The sequence below is a fragment of the Neodiprion pinetum genome, chromosome 3 (genome assembly GCF_021155775.2).
Source record: "Neodiprion pinetum isolate iyNeoPine1 chromosome 3, iyNeoPine1.2, whole genome shotgun sequence".
Lineage (NCBI taxonomy): Eukaryota > Metazoa > Arthropoda > Insecta > Hymenoptera > Diprionidae > Neodiprion > Neodiprion pinetum.
In genome coordinates this window covers 1,612,974-1,632,575 of record NC_060234.1, presented here as the reverse complement: position 1 = coordinate 1,632,575, position 19,602 = coordinate 1,612,974, and the positions used below count along the sequence as shown (strand labels likewise).

General features: G+C 40.7%; 4 protein-coding genes across 5 annotated transcripts; all 4 read right to left on the bottom strand.

The window, feature by feature from the left end:
• Positions 1-4,168: 4,168 nt before the first annotated feature.
• Positions 4,169-7,040, bottom strand: LOC124214864 (uncharacterized). The gene is made up of 5 exons (XM_046617593.2): positions 6,935-7,040; positions 6,333-6,787; positions 5,816-6,254; positions 5,411-5,708; positions 4,169-5,298 (listed from the first exon to the last, which is right to left on the bottom strand). Exons 1-5 carry the CDS (start codon positions 7,038-7,040, stop codon positions 5,031-5,033), a joined length of 1,566 nt encoding a protein of 521 aa, XP_046473549.1. The 3' UTR covers positions 4,169-5,030.
• A 1,660-nt stretch (positions 7,041-8,700) lies between these two features.
• On the bottom strand, positions 8,701-10,836 carry LOC124215590 (uncharacterized). The gene is made up of 5 exons (XM_046619154.2): positions 10,604-10,836; positions 10,002-10,456; positions 9,486-9,924; positions 9,081-9,378; positions 8,701-8,968 (listed from the first exon to the last, which is right to left on the bottom strand). The coding sequence occupies exons 1-5, from the start codon at positions 10,707-10,709 to the stop codon at positions 8,701-8,703; spliced, it is 1,566 nt and encodes a 521-aa protein (XP_046475110.2). The 5' UTR covers positions 10,710-10,836.
• Positions 10,837-12,228: 1,392 nt separating this feature from the next.
• Positions 12,229-14,807, bottom strand: LOC124214863 (uncharacterized). The gene is made up of 5 exons (XM_046617592.2): positions 14,525-14,807; positions 13,923-14,377; positions 13,407-13,845; positions 12,992-13,289; positions 12,229-12,879 (listed from the first exon to the last, which is right to left on the bottom strand). The coding sequence occupies exons 1-5, from the start codon at positions 14,781-14,783 to the stop codon at positions 12,612-12,614; spliced, it is 1,719 nt and encodes a 572-aa protein (XP_046473548.2). The 5' UTR covers positions 14,784-14,807; the 3' UTR covers positions 12,229-12,611.
• Positions 14,808-15,331: 524 nt separating this feature from the next.
• On the bottom strand, positions 15,332-19,373 carry LOC124214860 (uncharacterized). Of its 2 annotated transcripts, XM_046617588.2 has the most exons (7): positions 19,089-19,373; positions 17,827-18,163; positions 17,235-17,698; positions 16,691-17,129; positions 16,299-16,596; positions 15,926-16,189; positions 15,332-15,806 (listed from the first exon to the last, which is right to left on the bottom strand). In XM_046617588.2, exons 1-7 carry the CDS (start codon positions 19,149-19,151, stop codon positions 15,710-15,712), a joined length of 1,962 nt encoding a protein of 653 aa, XP_046473544.1. In that variant the 5' UTR covers positions 19,152-19,373; the 3' UTR covers positions 15,332-15,709. The 2 variants fall into 2 exon arrangements, with proteins under 2 accessions (XP_046473544.1, XP_046473545.1); XM_046617589.2 differs by lacking the exon at positions 15,332-15,806 and having other exon boundaries at positions 15,991-16,189; positions 16,295-16,596.
• Positions 19,374-19,602: the final 229 nt, after the last annotated feature.

Genomic DNA, 19,602 nt, shown 5'->3' with positions numbered 1-19,602 from the left:
AGGTTCTCGTTTTTCGGCTCTAACTTTTGATCAGTTGATCGCAGCGTATTGGGACTGCGCCCAATCGATTTCTCTCGCAAAATTACGTCGGAATAGTGCCAGAAAGAATTTATTCCAGCACTTTTCAGAATCGCCAAAATTTTCGCCAAAAATACAAAGGGGTTAGCCTTACTTTTTTTTCGGGCAAAAAACTTTTGGTCTTAGATTCGATTTGAATGACCCTCTCCTGACTAATTGGACCCCCAGGAACTCAGAAAACGCAGCGAAAAAGGCGTGGGATCAACAGGAGAGAAATTACGAAGGAAAAAGGACCTGCTGAAAAATGTCGAAAACGCAGGTTTTCGTTTTTCGGCTCTCACTTTTGATCAGTTGATCGCAGCGTATTGGGACTGCGCCCAATCGATTTCTCTCGCAAAATTACGTCGGAATAGTGCCAGAAAGAATTTATTCCAGCACTTTTCAGAATCGCGAAAATTTTCGCCAAAAATACAAAGGGGTTAGCCTTACTTTTTTTTCGGGCAAAAAACTTTTGGTCTCAGATTCGATTTGAATGACCCTCACCTGACTAATTGGACCCCCAGGAACTCAGAAAACGCAGCGAAAAAGGCGTGGGATCAACAGGAGAGAAATTACGAAGGAAAAAGGACCCGCTGAAAAATGTCAAAAACGCAGGTTCTCGTTTTTCGGCTCTAACTTTTGATCAGTTGATCGCAGCGTATTGAGACTGCGCCCAATCGATTTCTCTCGCAAAATTACGTCGGAATAGTGCCAGAAAGAATTTATTCCAGCACTTTCCAGAATCGCAAAAATTTTCGCCAAAAATACAAAGGGGTTAGCCTTACTTTTTTTTCGGGCAAAAAACTTTTGGTCTCAGATTCGATTTGAATGACCCTCTCCTGACTAATTGGACCCCCAGGAACTCAGAAAACGCAGCGAAAAAGGCGTGGGATCAACAGGAGAGAAATTACGAAGGAAAAAGGACCTGCTGAAAAATGTCGAAAACGCAGGTTCTCGTTTTTCTGCTCTAACTTTTGATCAGTCGATCGCAGCGTATTGGGACTGCGCCCAATCGATTTCTCTCGCAAAATTACGTCGGAATAGTGCCAGAAAGAATTTATTCCAGCACTTTTCAGAATCGCCAAAATTTTCGCCAAAAATACAATGGGGTTGGCCTTACTTTTTTTTCGGGCAAAAAACTTTTGGTCTCAGATTCGATTTAAACGACCCTCTCCTGACTAATTGGACCCCCAGGAACTCAGAAAACGCAGCGAAAAAGGCGTGGGATCAACAGGAGAGAAATTACGAAGGAAAAAGGACCTGCTGAAAAATGTCGAAAACGCAGGTTCTCGTTTTTCGGCTCTAACTTTTGATCTGTTGATCGCAGCGTATTGGGACTGCGCCCAATCGATTTCTCTCGCAAAATTACGTCGGAATAGTGCCAGAAAGAATTCATTCCAGCACTTTTCAGAATCGCGAAAATTTCCGCCAAAACTACAAAGGGGTTAGCCTTACTTTTTTTTCGGGCAAAAAAATTTTGGTCTCAGATTCGATTTGAATGACCCTCTCCTGACTAATTGGACCCCCAGGAACTCAGAAAACGCAGCGAAAAAGGCGTGGGATCAACAGGAGAGAAATTACGAAGGAAAAAGGACCCGCTGAAAAATGTCGAAAACGCAGGTTCTCGTTTTTCGGCTCTAACTTTTGATCAGTTGATCGCAGCGTATTGGGACTGCGCCCAATCGATTTCTCTCGCAAAATTACGTCGGAATAGTGCCAGAAAGAATTTATTCCAGCTTTTTTCAGAATCGCGAAAATTTTCGCCAAAAATACAAAGGGGTTAGCCTTACTTTTTTTTCGGGCAAAAAACTTTTGGTCTCAGATTCGATTTGAATGACCCTCTCCTGACTAATTGGACCCCCAGGAACTCAGAAAACGCAGCGAAAAAGGCGTGGGATCAACAGGAGAGAAATTACGAAGGAAAAAGGACCCGCTGAAAAATGTCAAAAACGCAGGTTCTCGTTTTTCGGCTCTAACTTCTGATCAGTTGATCACAGCGTATTGGGACTGCGCCCAATCGATTTCTCTCGCAAAATTACGTCGGAATAGTGCCAGAAAGAATTTATTCCAGCACTTTTTAGAATCGCGAAAATTTTCGCCAAAAATACAAAGGGGTTAGCCTTACTTTTTTCTCGGGCAAAAAACTTTTGGTCTCAGATTCGATTTGAATGACCCTCTTCTGACTAATTGGACCCCCAGGAACTCATAAAACGCAGCGAAAAAGGCGTGGGATCAACAGGAGAGAAATTACGGAGGAAAAAGGACCTGCTGAAAAATGTCGAAAACGCAGGTTCTCGTTTTTCGGCTCTAACTTTTGATCAGTCGATCGCAGCGTATTGGGACTGCGCCCAATCGATTTCTCTCGCAAAATTACGTCGGAATAGTGCCAGAAAGAATTTATTCCAGCACTTTTCAGAATCTCGAAAATTTTCGCCAAAAATACAAAGGGGTTAGCCTTACTTTTTTTTCGGGCAAAAAACTTTTGGTCTCAGATTCGATTTGAATGACCCTCTCCTGACTAATTGGACCCCCAGGAACTCAGAAAACGCAGCGAAAAAGGCGTGGGATCAACAGGAGAGAAATTACGAAGGAAAAAGGACCTGCTGAAAAATGTCGAAAACGCAGGTTCTCGTTTTTCGGCTCTAACTTTTGATCAGTTGATCGCAGCGTATTGGGACTGCGCTTAATCGATTTTTCTCGCAAAATTACGTCGGAATAGTGCCAGAAAGAATTTATTCCAGCACTTTTCAGAATCGCGAAAATTTCCGCCAAAAATACAAAGGGGTTAGCCTTACTTTTTTTGCGGGCAAAAAACTTTTGGTCTCAGATTCGATTTGAATGACCCTCTCCTGACTAATTGGACCCCCAGGAACTCAGAAAACGCAGCGAAAAAGGCGTGGGATCAACAGGAGAGAAATTACGAAGGAAAAAGGACCTGCTGAAAAATGTCGAAAACGCAGGTTCTCGTTTTTCGGCTCTAACTTTTGATCAGTTGATCGCAGCGTATTGGGACTGCGCTTAATCGATTTTTCTCGCAAAATTACGTCGGAATAGTGCCAGAAAGAATTTATTCCAGCACTTTTCAGAATCGCGAAAATTTCCGCCAAAAATACAAAGGGGTTAGCCTTACTTTTTTTGCGGGCAAAAAACTTTTGGTCTCAGATTCGATTTGAATGACCCTCTCCTGACTAATTGGACCCCCAGGAACTCAGAAAACGCAGCGAAAAAGGCGTGGGATCAACAGGAGAGAAATTACGAAGGAAAAAGGACCCGCTGAAAAATGTCGAAAACGCAGGTTCTCGTTTTTCGGCTCTAACTTTTGATCAGTTGATCGCAGCGTATTGGGACTGCGCCCAATCGATTTCTCTCGCAAAATTACGTCGGAATAGTGCCAGAAATAATTTATTCCAGCACTTTTCAAAATCGCGAAAATTTTCGCCAAAAATGCAAAGAGGTTAGCCTTACTTTTTTTTTGGGCAAAACACTTTTGGTCTCAGATTTGATTTGAATGACCCTCTCCTGACTAATTGGACACCCAGGAACTCAGAAAACGCAGCGAAAAGGGCGTGGGATCAACAGGAGAGAAGTTACGGAGGAAAAAGCACCTGCTGAAAAATGTCGAAAACGCAGGTTCTCGTTTTTCGGCTCTAACTTTTGATCAGTTGATCGCAGCGTATTGGGACTGCGCCCAATCGATTTTTCTCGCAAAGTTACGTCAGAATAGTGCTCAAACTAATTTATTCCAGCACTTTTCACAATTGCGAAAACTTCCGCCAAAAATGCAAAGGGGTTAGCCTTACTTTCTCTTCATTTTTTGAGGCGATTATTTTTGGTCTCAGATTTGATTTGTATGACCCTTTCATGACTCATTTTAATTCATCTCATATTCTTGCAAATGTACGTCGACAAGCCGCATCATATAGTTAATCTTGTACTTTCCAAAATCTTTGAAATAGTCACGAAACGTATTAAACGGCCTTCTACTTTCGGGCCAATAATCATTTGTTTCACAATTGAATCACATGATTCTTCGCAAACGGAGTGGACTCCAGAAAACGGGGAAAATATATCGAACACCAAAGAAGCAAGAGCTGAGGAAATACGAAGGAAATATGAAGAATATAGTTTATTTCATAAATTTTCTGTCAGGTTACATAACATTGTGACAATACAATAACACACAGTTTTCTGCAGAGGTGTGTTCCACTTGCACGTTGTCTCAAACATAAGCTATAACTTAAAATTTCAATAATAACTATCCGATATAATATTGTTCACATTTTGCTAGAGGCAATGCATACTTCAGACCTATTTTCTGATGTAATTATCAGATATCTAGTTTTTACTTTTGACATATTCTTGCAGTTCTTTTTGTTTTTCACTGCAATTCTATTTGTCAACTCATGTAATCACTACACACAGGCACCCGAAGACTCGTACCAGAATCAATATAAATGAAATATACTGTACTGAACTTAGACTGAACTTTTGTAGCTATGAACTTATGATTGTTCTCATATCCTTCTAAAAATTTAACGCAAATTTTGTGTATTCCGGTCGTAAGTTTTGAGTTGTTGTTTGCAACGACCCGAGACTGCGCGCAATTGAATAATCCCGCTAGATTACGTCGATATAGAGCATCGAAGATTCAATTCTGGTGTTATACGAACATGTCCAAATGCGAACCGAAAAAATCCAAATTAATTCGTAGGCTCACTTTTTTCTTCATCTATAGAGCAAGAATTTCATGCTTTGCGAATCGATTAAATACAGTTTAGTAGGCTAATTGGACCCTGAGAAAGCTAAGAAAGATATCTCGGGCATCGTACAATCAACAGCTGAGAAAATAAGAAGGAAATAATAAAAAAATAATTAATTTCTCGCTACACCCGTTTCGTGGAGCAGAAATTTTTCAGCTTTATTCCAAGTATTTATTCTTCTTCCCTATCACCTTCTGTAATCTACCAGCCACTTCATCTCCGTCGTTCTTTCATCTCGCAGAGAAAAGTGAAGAGAGCAGTGACAAGGCCGAAAAATAATATCACGAAAGCTGAATGCAAAGTGTTCAGCTGGATTGGTCTGAAGTACAGCTGATCAGCCGCTCTCTTGATTTTCCATGATTCCATTTCCACACCCAGCCTGTCGTCTGAGCGCCATTTCTTCATGAAACCAGCCTCGACCAGTTTTTGCATCTCAAAGTTCCAACGGTCTATCAGGGGCCAATTTAGCGTTGAAACAAAGCTTCAATTAGGATGAGACAAAGATAATACAACGGTTAGAGATTATTGAGATCTGATGACGCATTTTTTTTACATCCGTTCAAATAATAAATGAAATAAAATTCCAAGCTTACACTGCGTAATTTTCTTTGACCGGAATTGCAGCTTTGTGAATCGTCACGGTGGAGTTCGGTATTACGGATGGTAACGTTAAGCAATGAGCTAAGCAGGCTCGCTGCTTGCCGTCAAGTGCTATCATTTCGAGACACTTTTCAGCGATGACACTATGGAATGCTTTCCTCAAAACGGGATCGTCGAACCAATTTAGAAAAGAGCCGTGGCCGTAGATATCCACCCCTTGTTCCTTGACTTGGTCCAGCGTATCCAGGTTTGGATATCGGTGTCCACTTGCTAAAGTTGATACGAAACGACCTAGAACGCAACATGATCGATGAATCCCATGTTGTTTAGAAGCCCTTTAAGCAGTTCATTGTCTCAAAAAATCACTGTGAACGAGCTTGATAAAATGTAATATTTACCTCTGAATACTCCGTCGAGAACCAGGAAGGCGAGAAAAATTGATCCAAAGGTGAATCTGTATTTGATGGTCTCAGGTAATCGAATTATTGAATTACCAACAACAAATCGCTCCGCATCCAAAAACGCAGCTATCATTCCCAGTGACTTGTTATGCAGGTAGAGAACGACGGTCACGAGTAGCGTGATGAGCCCAAGTCCAATCCAGATCTCTTTGGCTACAAAAATGTTTGTCCACAGAGGGTATGGGTCACCGAAACGAGATGCAAAACATGTTGCATCCGTTACGTGAGGATAGGCCATTTCCATGCCAGGAAACTCCTCCATAAGATGACCGCCGGTTAGTACGTTCGACAGTCCGTGGAACGCATTTTTCAATTCTCCGGTGTACGAGCCATTTTCAAGTAATTGCCCATACGGGTCAATGTCGTCGTTGCAAACCTTGAAAAATATATTCAATATTCATTTCAAATCGTGATATATTGTGCTGCCTTGACGAATTTCAAGTTCAAAAATTACCTCAACCACGTTAAATCTCAACTTTTCCGCGAGTGTCTGAAGAGGCAAACCTTGCAGCCCCGTATATTTCTCTACCCCAGATTTCTTCTGATCGACGTATAGGTCAGGACGAATCACGAACATGTTTATTGGGAAAAGGTAATTGTCGAGGTTCAGAGTTTTGTCGAAAAACAAGCTATCGCAGTCTTTCGGAGACTTGATGTCGATTAAGTCTTCCCTGAAGACGTACCAGGAGTGACTGAAATTTTTTGGCTGTGTAAAAACTTGGACAGTTTCTTGAATAACCGTTTTCCACAGTTGCGAGTGATCCGATGAGTACGGATTGTAAGTGTACAATTCGTTTTTGGTCAAATCTTTAGTATGATCGGAGGAGCAAAGTATTATCGCGTTAAGGATCCAGTAGCTCCAAATAACTCTGAACATTTGATCAGCGTTTTCCGCGTTGCACAAGGTCCCTGTGAATGACGCGTTACAAAATCATTTGTTTCAGAAAAGAAGCACACATCCATGGATTATAACGATTAGAATCGGCTGATTCAATAATAATTAATGAAGCATGAAAACCACAAAATAGTAATTACATAAACGCATATTTCAAATACTTGGCACAATGATGAGGTAACGTATCCTGTTCTTCCAAGTTCTCCACGCGGAGAACTTCATGTTATTCAATATTGATTCGAGATCATCCATCCGCTCTACGTACATCACAACTGCGTTCGGCTTTCCTTGTGTTTTTAGATAATGATCGTAGTGTTTGAGTATAATTTCCGCCAGCGATTCGAGTCGAACAAAGCCGCGGTCTTTCCTTCTTACAGTAAAAACGCTGTATTTGAAGCTCTCGCAAACTTGACGATATATCTCAATTGGTAGATTTTCCGATAGCAAAATACTTGTTTGAGTCTTTGACGTCGCGAAGCATACATCGATGATATTGACCTGGAACGTTTGCGTATGTAGTGTTACGTTAAACGGAAAACGAGATTGAATTGAAGGTAATCGATAGAAGTTCTAACAGCGGTGGACCATGAATCGACTTCCTCGTCTCGTGAGAGAATCTTTGCTGTCGTCAAGAGCCCGGGTAATGCGGCGAGAAGAAATATCGCATCGAGCTGCATTTTGTTTGCAAGTATGAAACAAAGTGTAACATGTTTCGATACAAAAAACGGTGTTCGCGAATAAACGCTCGACAAATCGTGCTGTGAACATTTGCAGATTATCAAACATTCATACATGAAACACGCGCCGAGTTTCGTAAGCGATAAATTATAGGGTAAACTAACAATAAAGTGAATTAAATATATCAGCCTGTGTAAGATAATTGTACATCGGAAACTCGAGAGTATCAACAACGCTGTTTGACAGCGTGCTTATGATATTTCACGAAGGTAAAAATAAATAACGATATGATTATTCTACGGTATCGATGGAATAATAACCACAGGTTGAATTTTGCATTATTCCAGGAATAGTGATCACTTCGTTGCCGGTGCCTGCAAGAAAGCAACCAATTTATGAAATAAGAGTAAATCTTTGTGACAGGCGACGTTTGGGACACTAGATACAATGATTACCCGAGTAATTTTAGCGTGTTGACGAAACAAGGTAATCGATCAGCCAGGAAATTGAATGCGAGGACGTAATAAAACTAACATTCAGCCGAACATAGATTCGACGTTTAATTAAACGATATATAGTCACAAGCAAATACTCAATTGAAAAATATGATCGTTTTAGAATTGTGTCTACATAGCATAACTTCGATGAATTATACTTCCTATGTTATCTGGTGTATTAGCCCTAACCGTGTTCGATTGCCGCAGGAATTTAGTGTAGAGAAGATTAGGTAAATCACTCACTAAAGATTTTTTCAATGACAGAGATTGAAAATGTTAAAAGTACTGAAGGTCACCGAAGATTTTCGTTTGTCGTCTGTATGTTAAATGAATTTCCTGTAAAAAGTATCAGGAAAAAAAGGATAATTTAAAAAATCTTCATTCACTCGCTCTTTATTCATTTCTGCAGTGTGCAACATACTAAATTCGTGAGTTGATATCTATTTGTTATTACCGTAAAAATCATCGAATTATACAATGTTTCAAGCAATTATTGTTGGTATCCGTTTCGCATGTAAGCAGAGACACAAGCCACCGATACCGTGAAAAGTTTGACCTACTGCGGATCAACCGATAGAAAATCTACAACTTACGGTTAAAGTACAATATCATTCTTATTCTTATGCACCAAGAAAATTTATATGTGTACAAACCAATTCCAAATGAAACTTTAGAATGTGTCAGAAATTTTTGAACATCCCTGCGAGTACTTATTGTTATATAATATCAGCTGCTGAAACTCTCCGGTCACTTCATCTTCGTCGTTCACGTATCTCCCAGACGAGAGTGAGGAGAGCAGTCACAAGGCCAAAAAGTAATATTATGAAAGCTGAGAGCAAACTGTTAAGCTGGATTTTTTTGGAGTACGGCTGAACAGCCGCCCTCTTCGTTTTCCATGATTTCATTTCTATTTCCAATAAAACGTCTGAATGCCATTTATTTATGATACCAGCCTCGAGCAGTTTTTGAATGTCAAAGTTCCAACGGTCCATCATGGGCCAATTTAGCGTCGAGATGAAGCTTCAATCAGTATGAAACAAAAGTAATGCGGTATTTAGCGATTAATACGTTTTGATAACGTAGTTTTTCCGTATCTGCTCAGTTGAGAATTACAACAAAATTAGATGCTTACACTGCGTAATTGTCGATGACTGGAATTAAAGCTTTGTGAACCAGCATCGAGGAATTCGGAAACACTGATGGTAACGTTGAGCAATGAGCTAAGCAGGCTCGCTGCTTACCATCACGTGCTATCATTTCAAGACACTTTTCAAGAACGATGCCGTGGAAACGTTTTTTCAAAACGGGATCGTCGATCCAATTCATAAAAAACTCGTAACCGTAGAGATGAACGCCTTCCGCTTTGACCTGCTCAAGCGTGTGTAGATTTGGATATCGGCGATCGCTTGCCAAAGTTGATACGAAACGACCTAGAACGCAACATGATCGATGAATCCCATGTTGTTTAGAAGCCCTTTAAGCAGTTCATTGTCTCAAAAAATCACTGTGAACGAGCTTGATAAAATGTAATATTTACCTCTGAATACTCCGTCGAGAACCAGGAAGGCGAGAAAAATTGATCCAAAGGTGAATCTGTATTTGATGGTCTCAGGTAATCGAATTATTGAATTACCAACAACAAATCGCTCCGCATCCAAAAACGCAGCCATCATTCCCAGCGACTTGTTATGCAGGTACAGAACGACGGTCACGAGTAGCGTGATGAGCCCAAGTCCGATCCATATCACTTTAGCGACAAAAATGTTTGTCCACGAAGGGTACAGGTCAGCATAACGAGATGCAAAACATGCTTGACTCGATATGTAAGGATAGGTCATTTCCAGACCGGGGAAATCCGCCATAAGATGACTGCCGGTTAGTATATTTGATAGGCCGTAAAACGCATTTTTCAATTCCCCGGTGTACGAGCCGTTTTGAATTAATTGTCCGAGCTTGTCAGTGTCGTCGTTGCAAGTCTTGAAAGGTAAATCAAACATCCATTTCAATCTACTGCTATCGTGCTGGCTCGGGAAATTTCAAGTCCAAAAGTTACCTCATCCACGTTGAATCTCAACTTTTTCGCGAGTGTCTGAAGAGTCAAACCATGCAGCCCCGTATATTTCCCTATGCCAGATTTCTTCTGATCGACGTATAGGTCAGGACGAATCACGAACATGTTTATTGGTAAAAGGTAATTGTCGAGGTTCAGAGTTTTGTCGAAAAACAAGCTATCGCAGTCTTTCGGAGACTTGATGTCGATTAAGTCTTCCCTGAAGACGTACCAGGAGTGACTGAAATTTTTTGGCTGTGTAAAAACTTGGACAGTTTCTTGAATAACCGTTTTCCACAGTTGCGAGTGATCCGATGAGTACGGATTGTAAGTGTACAATTCGTTTTTGGTCAAATCTTTAGTATGATCGGAGGAGCAAAGTATTATCGCGTTAAGGATCCAGTAGCTCCAAATAACTCTGAACATTTGATCAGCGTTTTCCGCGTTGCACAAGGTCCCTGTGAATGACGCGTTACAAAATCATTTGTTTCAGAAAAGAAGCACACATCCATGGATTATAACGATTAGAATCGGCTGATTCAATAATAATTAATGAAGCATGAAAACCACAAAATAGTAATTACATAAACGCATATTTCAAATACTTGGCACAATGATGAGGTAACGTATCCTGTTCTTCCAAGTTCTCCACGCGGAGAACTTCATGTTATTCAATATTGATTCGAGATCATCCATCCGCTCTACGTACATCACAACTGCGTTCGGCTTTCCTTGTGTTTTTAGATAATGATCGTAGTGTTTGAGTATAATTTCCGCCAGCGATTCGAGTCGAACAAAGCCGCGGTCTTTCCTTCTTACAGTAAAGACGCTGTATTTGAAGCTCTCGTAAGCTTGACGATATATCTCAATTGGTAGATTTTCCGATAGCAAAATACTTGTTTGAGTCTCTGACGTCGCGAAGCATGCATCGATGATATTTACCTGGAAAGTTTGCGTATGTAGTGTTACGTTAAACGGAAAACGAGATTGAATTGAAGATAGTCGACAGAAGTTCTAACAGCGGTGGACCATGAATCGGCTTCCTCGTCTCGTGAGAGAATCTTTGCTGTTGTCAAGAGCCCGTGTAATGCGGCCAGTAGAAATATCGCACCGAGCTGCATTTTATCTGCAGGTATAAACCTAAATGAGGCATTTTTAGGTACAAAAAACGTTGATCGCGAATAAACACTCCTGAAATCGTGCCATGCATATTTGCAGATTATGAAACATTCATACACGAAACACGAGCCGAGTTTCGTAAGCGATGAAGTATAAAGTAAACTGATAATAAAGGGATAGAAGTATATCGGCCTGTGTAATATAAGTGTACTTCGTAAACTCGAGAGTATCAACAGCACCGTTTGACAGCGTAATTATGATATTTCACGAGGGTAAGAATGAATAACGCGATGATTGTTCTACGACATCGCTGGTATAATAACCACAAGTTGAATTTTGCATTCTTCCAGGAATAGCGATCACTTCATGCCCGCAAGAAAGCAACCAATTTATGAGAGAAGAATAAATCTATGTGACAGGCGAGGTTTGTAACACCAGATACAATAATTACTCAAGTGACTAGCATGTCGACCCAACAAGGTAACGGATCAGCCAGGAAATTGACCGCGAGGACGTAATAAAAGTAAGATTTAGCCGAACGTGGACTCAACGTTTAAACAAACGACATGTAATCACGAGTAAATACTCAATTGAAAAAAACGATCGTTCAAACATAGGTTAGAAGTGTGTATTGTATTATTAACCTTGAATAAACGAGAAAAAAACCACGACTCCATGCTCGATGCTACAAATTGGAAGTTTTTAGAATTATTTTTTATTTTTTGAGAGTGGTTGAAAATGTTCGAAGTACGAAAGATCGACGAAGATTTTCGTTTCTCGTCTGCAGCGCTTCGTCCGCTACTGGCAGCCAATTAATACTCCGATTGATATTTTCTCTCGAGAAATAACGTCGATATGGGGTGACAAACAATTGATTCTAGCATTATTCGAGATGAGCCAAATTGTGACTGGGAAAATTCGAAGGGGTTCGCATCACGTTTTTTCTGCGATTGCAATGTAACGAATTTTTCTACTCACAATTAGAATCGGTATGAAGAAATCTTATTACACTGATTGAACCCTAAGGAGACAAAAACAGACTTCTAAGAGTGCCGTAGAATCAACAGCTCAGAGAATACGAAGAAAATACGGGAGAAAAGTTGATTTCTCGCTACATCTTTTTATTGAAATCAGATTATATGATGTTATGTATGTACAATAACTATTTACTGAATGAATTTCCTGTAAGAAGTATTGAGAAAGATGGGATAGCTCTAAGAATCTAAGAAAACTAAGTTTATGTACTAATATTCATTTTCCATTACCGCAAAAATAAAGCATCGAGCCACCGATACTGTGAAAAATTTGACTTATAGTAAGCCATCCGATACAAAATCTACAACATACGGTCAAAACACAATATTATTCACCAAACAAATTTATATTTATACAGCCCAATTCTAAATGAAACTTTAGAGTGTGTCAGAAATTTTTAAACTTCCCCGCGAGTATTTATTGTTATATAATATTAGCTGCTGAAACTCTCCGGTCACTTCATCTTCCTCGTTCTCGTATCTCCCAGACGAAAGTGAGGAGAGCAGTCACAAGACCAAAAAGTAATATTATGAAAGCTGAGAGCAAACTGTCAAACTGGATTGTTTTGGAGTACTGCTGATCAGCCGCCCTCTTCGTTTTCCATGATTTTATTTCTATTTCCAATAAAACGTCTGAATGCCATTTCTTCATGAAACCAGCCTCGGCCAGTTTCTGAATTTCAAAGTTCCAACGGTCCATCATGGGCCAATTTAGCGTCGAGATGAAGCTTCAATCAGTATGAAACAAAATTAATGCGGTATTTAGCGATTAATACGTTTTGATACCGCAGTTTTTCCATATCTGTTCAAGTTATAACTGCAACAAAATTGAATGCTTACACTGCGTAATTTTCTACGATCGGAATTACAGCTGTGTGAATCTTCATCGAAGAGTTAGGCATCACTAATGGTAATGTCAAGCAATGACCTAAACAGGCTCGCTGTTTACCATCAAGTGCTATCATTTCAAGACACTTTTCGGAAACGATGCCGTGGAAACGTCTTTTCAAAACGGGATCGTCGATCCAATTTATCAAAGTCCCGTAACCGTAGAGATGAACCCCCTCCTCCTTGACCTGCTCGAGAGTATCTAGAGTTGGATATCGGCGATCGCTTGCCAAAGTTGATACGAAACGACCTATAACACAAAATGATAAATCCTATAATTTTCACAAATAAAATCCTCATGATGCTTCAAACAGTCGATTATTCCCAAATACAACTCTAACGAAGCTTCGCAAAGTCTGATATTTACCCTTGAAGATTCCGTCGAGAACCATGAAGGCGAGAAATATCGATCCAAAAACGAATCTGTATTTGATAGACTTTGGCAATCGGATTATTGAATTACCAACAATAAATCGCTCCGCGTCCAGAAACGCAGCTATCATTCCCAGCGATTTGTTACGCAGGTAGAGAACGACGGTCACGAGTAGCGTGATGAGCCCAAGTCCGATCCATATCTCTTTAGCGACAAAAATATTTGTCCACAGGGGGTATGGGTCACCCAAACGAGTTGCAAGACACGCTCCACTCGTTATGAAAGGATAGGTCACTTCCAGACCAGGGAAATCCGCCATAAGATGGGTGCCGGTTAGTATGTTCGACCGTCCGTAAAACGCATTTTTCAATTCCCCAGTGTACGAGCCGTTTTGAATTAATTGTCCGTGCTTGTCAATGTCGTCGTTGCAAGGCTTCAAAAGTATGTCAAACATCCATTTCAATTTACTGCTATCGCGCTGGCTCGGGAAATTACAAGTCCAAACATTACCTCATCCACGTTAAATCTCAGCTTTTTCGCGAGTGTCTGAAGAGTCAAACCATGCAGCCCCGTATATTTCCCTACGCCAGATTTCTTCTGATCGACGTATAGGTCAGGACGAATCACGAACATGTTTATTGGTAAAAGGTAATTGTCGAGGTTCAGAGTTTTGTCGAAAAACAAGCTATCGCAGTCTTTCGGAGACTTGATGTCGATTAAGTCTTCCCTGAAGACGTACCAGGAGTGACTGAAATTTTTTGGCTTTGTAAAAACTTGGACAGTTTCTTGAATAACCGTTTTCCACAGTTGCGAGTGATCCGATGAGTACGGATTGTAAGTGTACAATTCGTTTTTGGTCAAATCTTTAGTATGATCGGAGGAGCAAAGTATTATCGCGTTAAGGATCCAGTAGCTCCAAATAACTCTGAACATTTGATCAGCGTTTTCCGCGTTGCACAAGGTCCCTGTGAATGACCCGTTACAAAATCATTTGTTTCAGAAGAGAAGCACACATCCATGGATTATAACGATTAGAATCGGCTGATTCAATAATAATTAATGAAGCATGAAAACCACAAAATAGTAATTACATAAACGCATATTTCAAATACTTGGCACAATGATGAGGTAACGTATCCTGTTCTTCCAAGTTCTCCACGCGGAGAACTTCATGTTATTCAATATTGATTCGAGATCATCCATCCGCTCTACGTACATCACAACTGCGTTCGGCTTTCCTTGTGTTTTTAGATAATGATCGTAGTGTTTGAGTATAATTTCCGCCAGCGATTCGAGTCGAACAAAGCCGCGGTCTTTCCTTCCTACAGTAAAGACGCTGTATTTGAAGCTCTCGTAAGCTTGACGATACATCTCAATTGGTAGATTTTCCGATAGCAAAATACTTGTTTGAGTCTCTGACGTCGCGAAGCATGCATCGATGATATTTACCTGGAAAGTTTGCGTATGTAGTGTTACGTTAAACGGAAAACGAGATTGAATTGAAGGTAATCGACAGAAGTTCTAACAGCGGTGGACCATGAATCGGCTTCCTCGTCTCGTGAGAGAATCTTTGCTGTCGTCAAGAGCCCGGGTAATGCGGCGAGAAGAAATATCGCATCGAGCTGCATTTTGTTTGCAAGTATGAAACAAAGTGTAACATGTTTCGATACAAAAAACGGTGTTCGCGAATAAACGCTCGACAAATCGTGCTGTGAACATTTGCAGATTATCAAACATTCATACATGAAACACGCGCCGAGTTTCGTAAGCGATAAATTATAGGGTAAACTAACAATAAAGTGAATTAAATATATCAGCCTGTGTAAGATAATTGTACTTCGGAAACTCGAGAGTATCAACCATATTACTGACACTTTGGTTAGGTCATTCTCTCAGGGGGATGACAAATGATCAAATAATTGCCCTCCGATTTCAGGGATATAAACAAAAGTTCATCATTGTTTGCCTAGAGTTATTTATTAGTCCCAAAACTTCAAGCAATTACTGAATCGCGATTTCAAAATAATTATAAGAGAAACAAAGGAAAGAAACAAGATTTTCTAGATTTATGTGTTCCAATCTAAATATTACACTTTAATAGCCGTAAAGTTCTTCAGTGCACGATACAAAAAGTTTACGTAAAGCATAGTGATATTCTGCGGATAGCGATGATAAAACATTACATTATGTATTCTCATTTCGTGAGCGATCTCGAAAACATATTGCAACTGTCCATTACAGTGATGAGGTGCTATCTGAAATACAATAAAAATGGCAATAGCAAATGATTTCTCTCGTCAGTGAAAATTCACTGTTGCTTGATCGACGTTTTGTTTCGTATTCCTGTCAGTCGATCTCTTCTGTGTATACGCTTTTTTCTCCTCTCCAGTTACCCTATCAAGAAAGTGAACTTGTAGGATGAACTTGCACCGGTACAAATCGCGCACAATTACGTAGCGCAAATATCTGCACCGTTACAAAATATGATGTGTGAGATAATTCATGGGACGTACCAACGTCGGGCTCTCATCTCCCACGCAAAAGAGATCAGAGCAATTAGGAGTCCCAAGACCAATATGACGAAAGCACTAAACAAGCTGTCAAGCTCAACTGGTCTGAAGTACGGCTGTTCCGCCGCCCGTTTCGTTCTCCATGATTTCAGTTCCATATCTCGGCCAAGGTCCTCACGCCATTTGTTAATGACTCCGGCCTCGACAAGTTTTTGTATATCAAAGTTCCAACGGTCTGTCATTGGCCAATTCAGTGTTGAAATGTACCTGCAACCGTGTTGAAATTAAAAACGACACGATCGCCAGTAACTGGTTGATGTTTACGGTGTCTCTTTCATATCTTGAAAAAGTAATTGGAATAAAATTGAGAACTTGCACTGCATAGTTTTTTCCGATGACGGTCGAAGCTTTGTGGATTGCCATATTCAAATCTGCCGTAAGAGCTGGTAACGTTAAACATTGAGCGAGGCAGGCTCTCTGCTGACCGTCTTGTTCGATCCTAGCGAGGCAACGTTCCGGGCGGAGGTCGTGATAACCCTTCTTCAAGACAGGATCGTCAATCAAATCCACAAGAGGCCCGTAACCGTAGATTTCCACTCCTTGTGCCTTGACCTGCTCGAGGGTGTCTAAATTCGGAAGTCGTCGTGCTATTGCTAGGATTGATATAAAACGACCTGAAAATACAATTCCAGAGATCCTACTATATAATCGTGAAAGATCGAAGGAGTCTGGATAAGTGTGTAAGCGAGTTGCATGTGTGACGTTTACCTCTGAAGATTCCATCGATAACGATGAACGCGAGAAAAATCGATCCAAAAATTAATCGGTACTCAATGGACTCTGGTAATCGAATTATTGAGTTACCAAGAATAAATCGTTCGGCGTTGAGAAGAGCAGGCATCAGACCCTGCGACTTATCGCGCAGATAGAGAATGATGGTTATCAGTATCGTGCCGAGCCCAAGTCCAATCCATATATTTTGAGCGACGAAAATATTCGTCCATTGCGGGTACAAGCCGGCCACACGAGATGCAAAGCACACTCCGGTCGATGAGTGGGGATACGTCATTTCCAGACCAGGTAAATCCCCCATGAGATGACCGTCGGTCACGATGTTGGACAGCCCGTAAAACGTGAGTTTCAATTCACCGGTGTACGAACGGTTTGCAAGTAGTTGTCCATAAAGATCGGGTTCTCCGTTGAAGACCTGTGAAGATACCACGTGAATACTTTTGATGGTCGCATTTCATTTGTTGGGTACTTTAGTGACGATTTCAAGTGCTGCATCTCTGGCACTTTGCATGGAACGTACCTCGGCTACGTTGAATTTTAATTTTGTGGCAAGTGTACGAAGCAGCAAACCATCCGGTCCGATCCATTTTCCGATTCCGGGTTTGTATGGGTCCAAAAGTATCTTAGGTCGAATTAAAAACATACTGATCGGGATCAAGTATCCATCCATGTTTAGGGTTTTGTCAAAAAACAAGACCTCGCAGTCTGCCAGAGATTGGATGTCGGTGAAATCTTTCCTGAATACGTGCCAGGAGTGGTTAAAATTATCCGGTTCTATAGGGACTTCGATCGTTTCTTGAAGAACCGTTTCCCACCGTTGCGAGTGGTCCGACGAATACGGGTTATAAGTGTATAACTTCACTCTGTCCGATTTCACAAAGTCCTCGGTGTCGTTCGACGAACACAGTATCACGGCATTGAGAATCCAGTAATTCCAAATGACTTTGAACATTCTGTTGCAATCTGCCACGTTACATATTGTCTCTATGAATAGTATCAGTATATACATAAATATGTAGCAGAGAATAAAATAGGCTGAATCACGCAGTGCAAGTAAAATGGATCAAGCACAAAGTGCAGTGTAACAGGGTTGGAATGTATTCTCAAAATACTTGGTACAATAAGAAGGTAGCGTATCCTGGTTCTCCACGTTCTCCAAGTAGAGTACTTCAAGTTTGCCATTATCGGTTCAAGGTCGTCAACTCGTTCAACGTGCATCACAACAGCGTTTGGCTTTCCAAGTGTTTTGAGGTAATGATCATGGTGTCTCAATAAAAGTTCCGCGGACGTTTCAGTTGGGATAACGTCAAGGTCGTTTCGGGTTACAGTGAATATGCCATGTTTCGAACTGTTGTGAGCTCGTCTGTATCCATGAATCGGCATATTTTCCGAAAACAGAATGTCCGACCAATCTCCTGGAGCTCCGAAGCATACGTCAACGACATTCATCTGCAAGGTGATCAAATGTAGAGGTTGCGTTTCACAGGCAGCAAGACTAAATCAGATATTATAAGGAAGCCCTAACAACAGCGGATGATACCGCAGCATCCTCATTGTGTGTGACAATGTTAAGTCTCGCTAAGATCCCGTCAAATGCATAAGCGAGCAATAGCATGGCAACGAACTTCATTCTGGCTGGAGTTATTCCAGAGAAATGATGAACTTGGTTGACAATTCGAGAGATAATGAGGATTTATTATTCAATCTATTTAAACGGAAACTCGGGCAAATCGTATTACGTATATTTGCATATCGTCACGATCGTTTGTAAGAAATAAACGCAAAGTTTCATAAGTGAAAAAAAACATAAATGGAAAGGTTATTACGGTTTTGGTATATTTGCCGCAACAACGGCATGTCATTATAATACTTAGGGAACGCGACAAAGTACCAAGTCGGTACACCATTGACTGTTTCAATATTTGCAGAACCCTTTCGATCATCAGAATGAATAATCCATCCGAGCATCTATTATCCTCAGTTGATATTGGGTAGAAATTTTAGATGCACTCTAATACTTCTGATAGCAGAAACACGAAACAGAGTTTTTGCGCGGCGGTAAAAGCGCGGGAAAAAATTGTCTGGGTCGAGACAAGAAAATCGTTTTAGAGAACTGGTGCAAAAGTATTTGGAGTAGTCGAGAACTCGGATAATGCAATCGGCACTAGAATCGCAGCATATTCTACAGTCTATTCCAACCGATATTGCGGATAAAAATTTCGATGCATCGGTATACGAAACGGCAAAATCTTTCTGATGTAACAAAATCAATGGCACGATTAAAAACCGAAATTTTAATACGTAGTTGTAGTTATACATGGTAGGAGAATGAAGAGACACGGTTTTTGTACGCTTGCTAGGTGATTGTACATACATGCGGCTGTAGCCATCGAGGAAGTAAGAGCACGGAGACTGCAGGGGCAGGATCAAGGTCCATGGGAGAGAGTGTGGAGAGAGGAGAGTGTCGGATGCTGTGACCATTCGACGCTTACTCGGCGCCTCGTGATTTCTGCCGCCGATCAGTAGTCAGCCACGGACAGCGGGACTCAAACATCCTCATCAAATATTCCATCTCTAATAAGACGTTGATATATTCCGGCGGTCTACTCTCAGCAATATTCAATCGTCAAGCTTGAGACACGATTAAAAAGTGAACAAGAAGCCAATTCGCATATTGAATATAATTACCCGGCATAAGAAATATTCCTGGTGATTATTCTCAGTTCCTAAAGTTCGTCGAGTGAATGTTTGAAATATTTATCATTTATCACTACAGTGCATCGATTACGGTAACATCGTGACAGACACCGAATCCTAAAGAATGAAATTAAACATGCCCGTTCAGTGGCTGACTCAAAAGCAATAATAAAAAATCGTCGGTTCGTTGG

Coding starts and splice junctions, on each gene's coding strand:
- LOC124214863 (XM_046617592.2), bottom strand. CDS start 14,783: ATGTATCGTCAAGCTTACGAGAGCTTCAAATACAGCGTCTTTACTGTA. Junction 13,290..13,406: donor TCTCGACGGAATCTTCAAGG/GTAAATATCAGA, acceptor TTTGTGTTATAG/GTCGTTTCGTATCAACTTTG. Junction 12,880..12,991: donor ATCGTAGAAAATTACGCAGT/GTAAGCATTCAA, acceptor TACTGATTGAAG/CTTCATCTCGACGCTAAATT.
- LOC124214864 (XM_046617593.2), bottom strand. CDS start 7,040: ATGTACGTAGAGCGGATGGATGATCTCGAATCAATATTGAATAACATG. Junction 6,255..6,332: donor TGAGATTTAACGTGGTTGAG/GTAATTTTTGAA, acceptor ATATTTTTCAAG/GTTTGCAACGACGACATTGA. Junction 5,299..5,410: donor GTCAAAGAAAATTACGCAGT/GTAAGCTTGGAA, acceptor TCCTAATTGAAG/CTTTGTTTCAACGCTAAATT.
- LOC124215590 (XM_046619154.2), bottom strand. CDS start 10,709: ATGTACGTAGAGCGGATGGATGATCTCGAATCAATATTGAATAACATG. Junction 10,457..10,603: donor TTACCTCATCATTGTGCCAA/GTATTTGAAATA, acceptor CGTCATTCACAG/GGACCTTGTGCAACGCGGAA. Junction 9,379..9,485: donor TCTCGACGGAGTATTCAGAG/GTAAATATTACA, acceptor GTTGCGTTCTAG/GTCGTTTCGTATCAACTTTG.
- LOC124214860 (XM_046617588.2), bottom strand. CDS start 19,151: ATGGACCTTGATCCTGCCCCTGCAGTCTCCGTGCTCTTACTTCCTCGA. Junction 18,164..19,088: donor CTCGATGGCTACAGCCGCAT/GTATGTACAATC, acceptor ATCACCTTGCAG/ATGAATGTCGTTGACGTATG. Junction 16,190..16,298: donor ATCGGAAAAAACTATGCAGT/GCAAGTTCTCAA, acceptor ACACGGTTGCAG/GTACATTTCAACACTGAATT.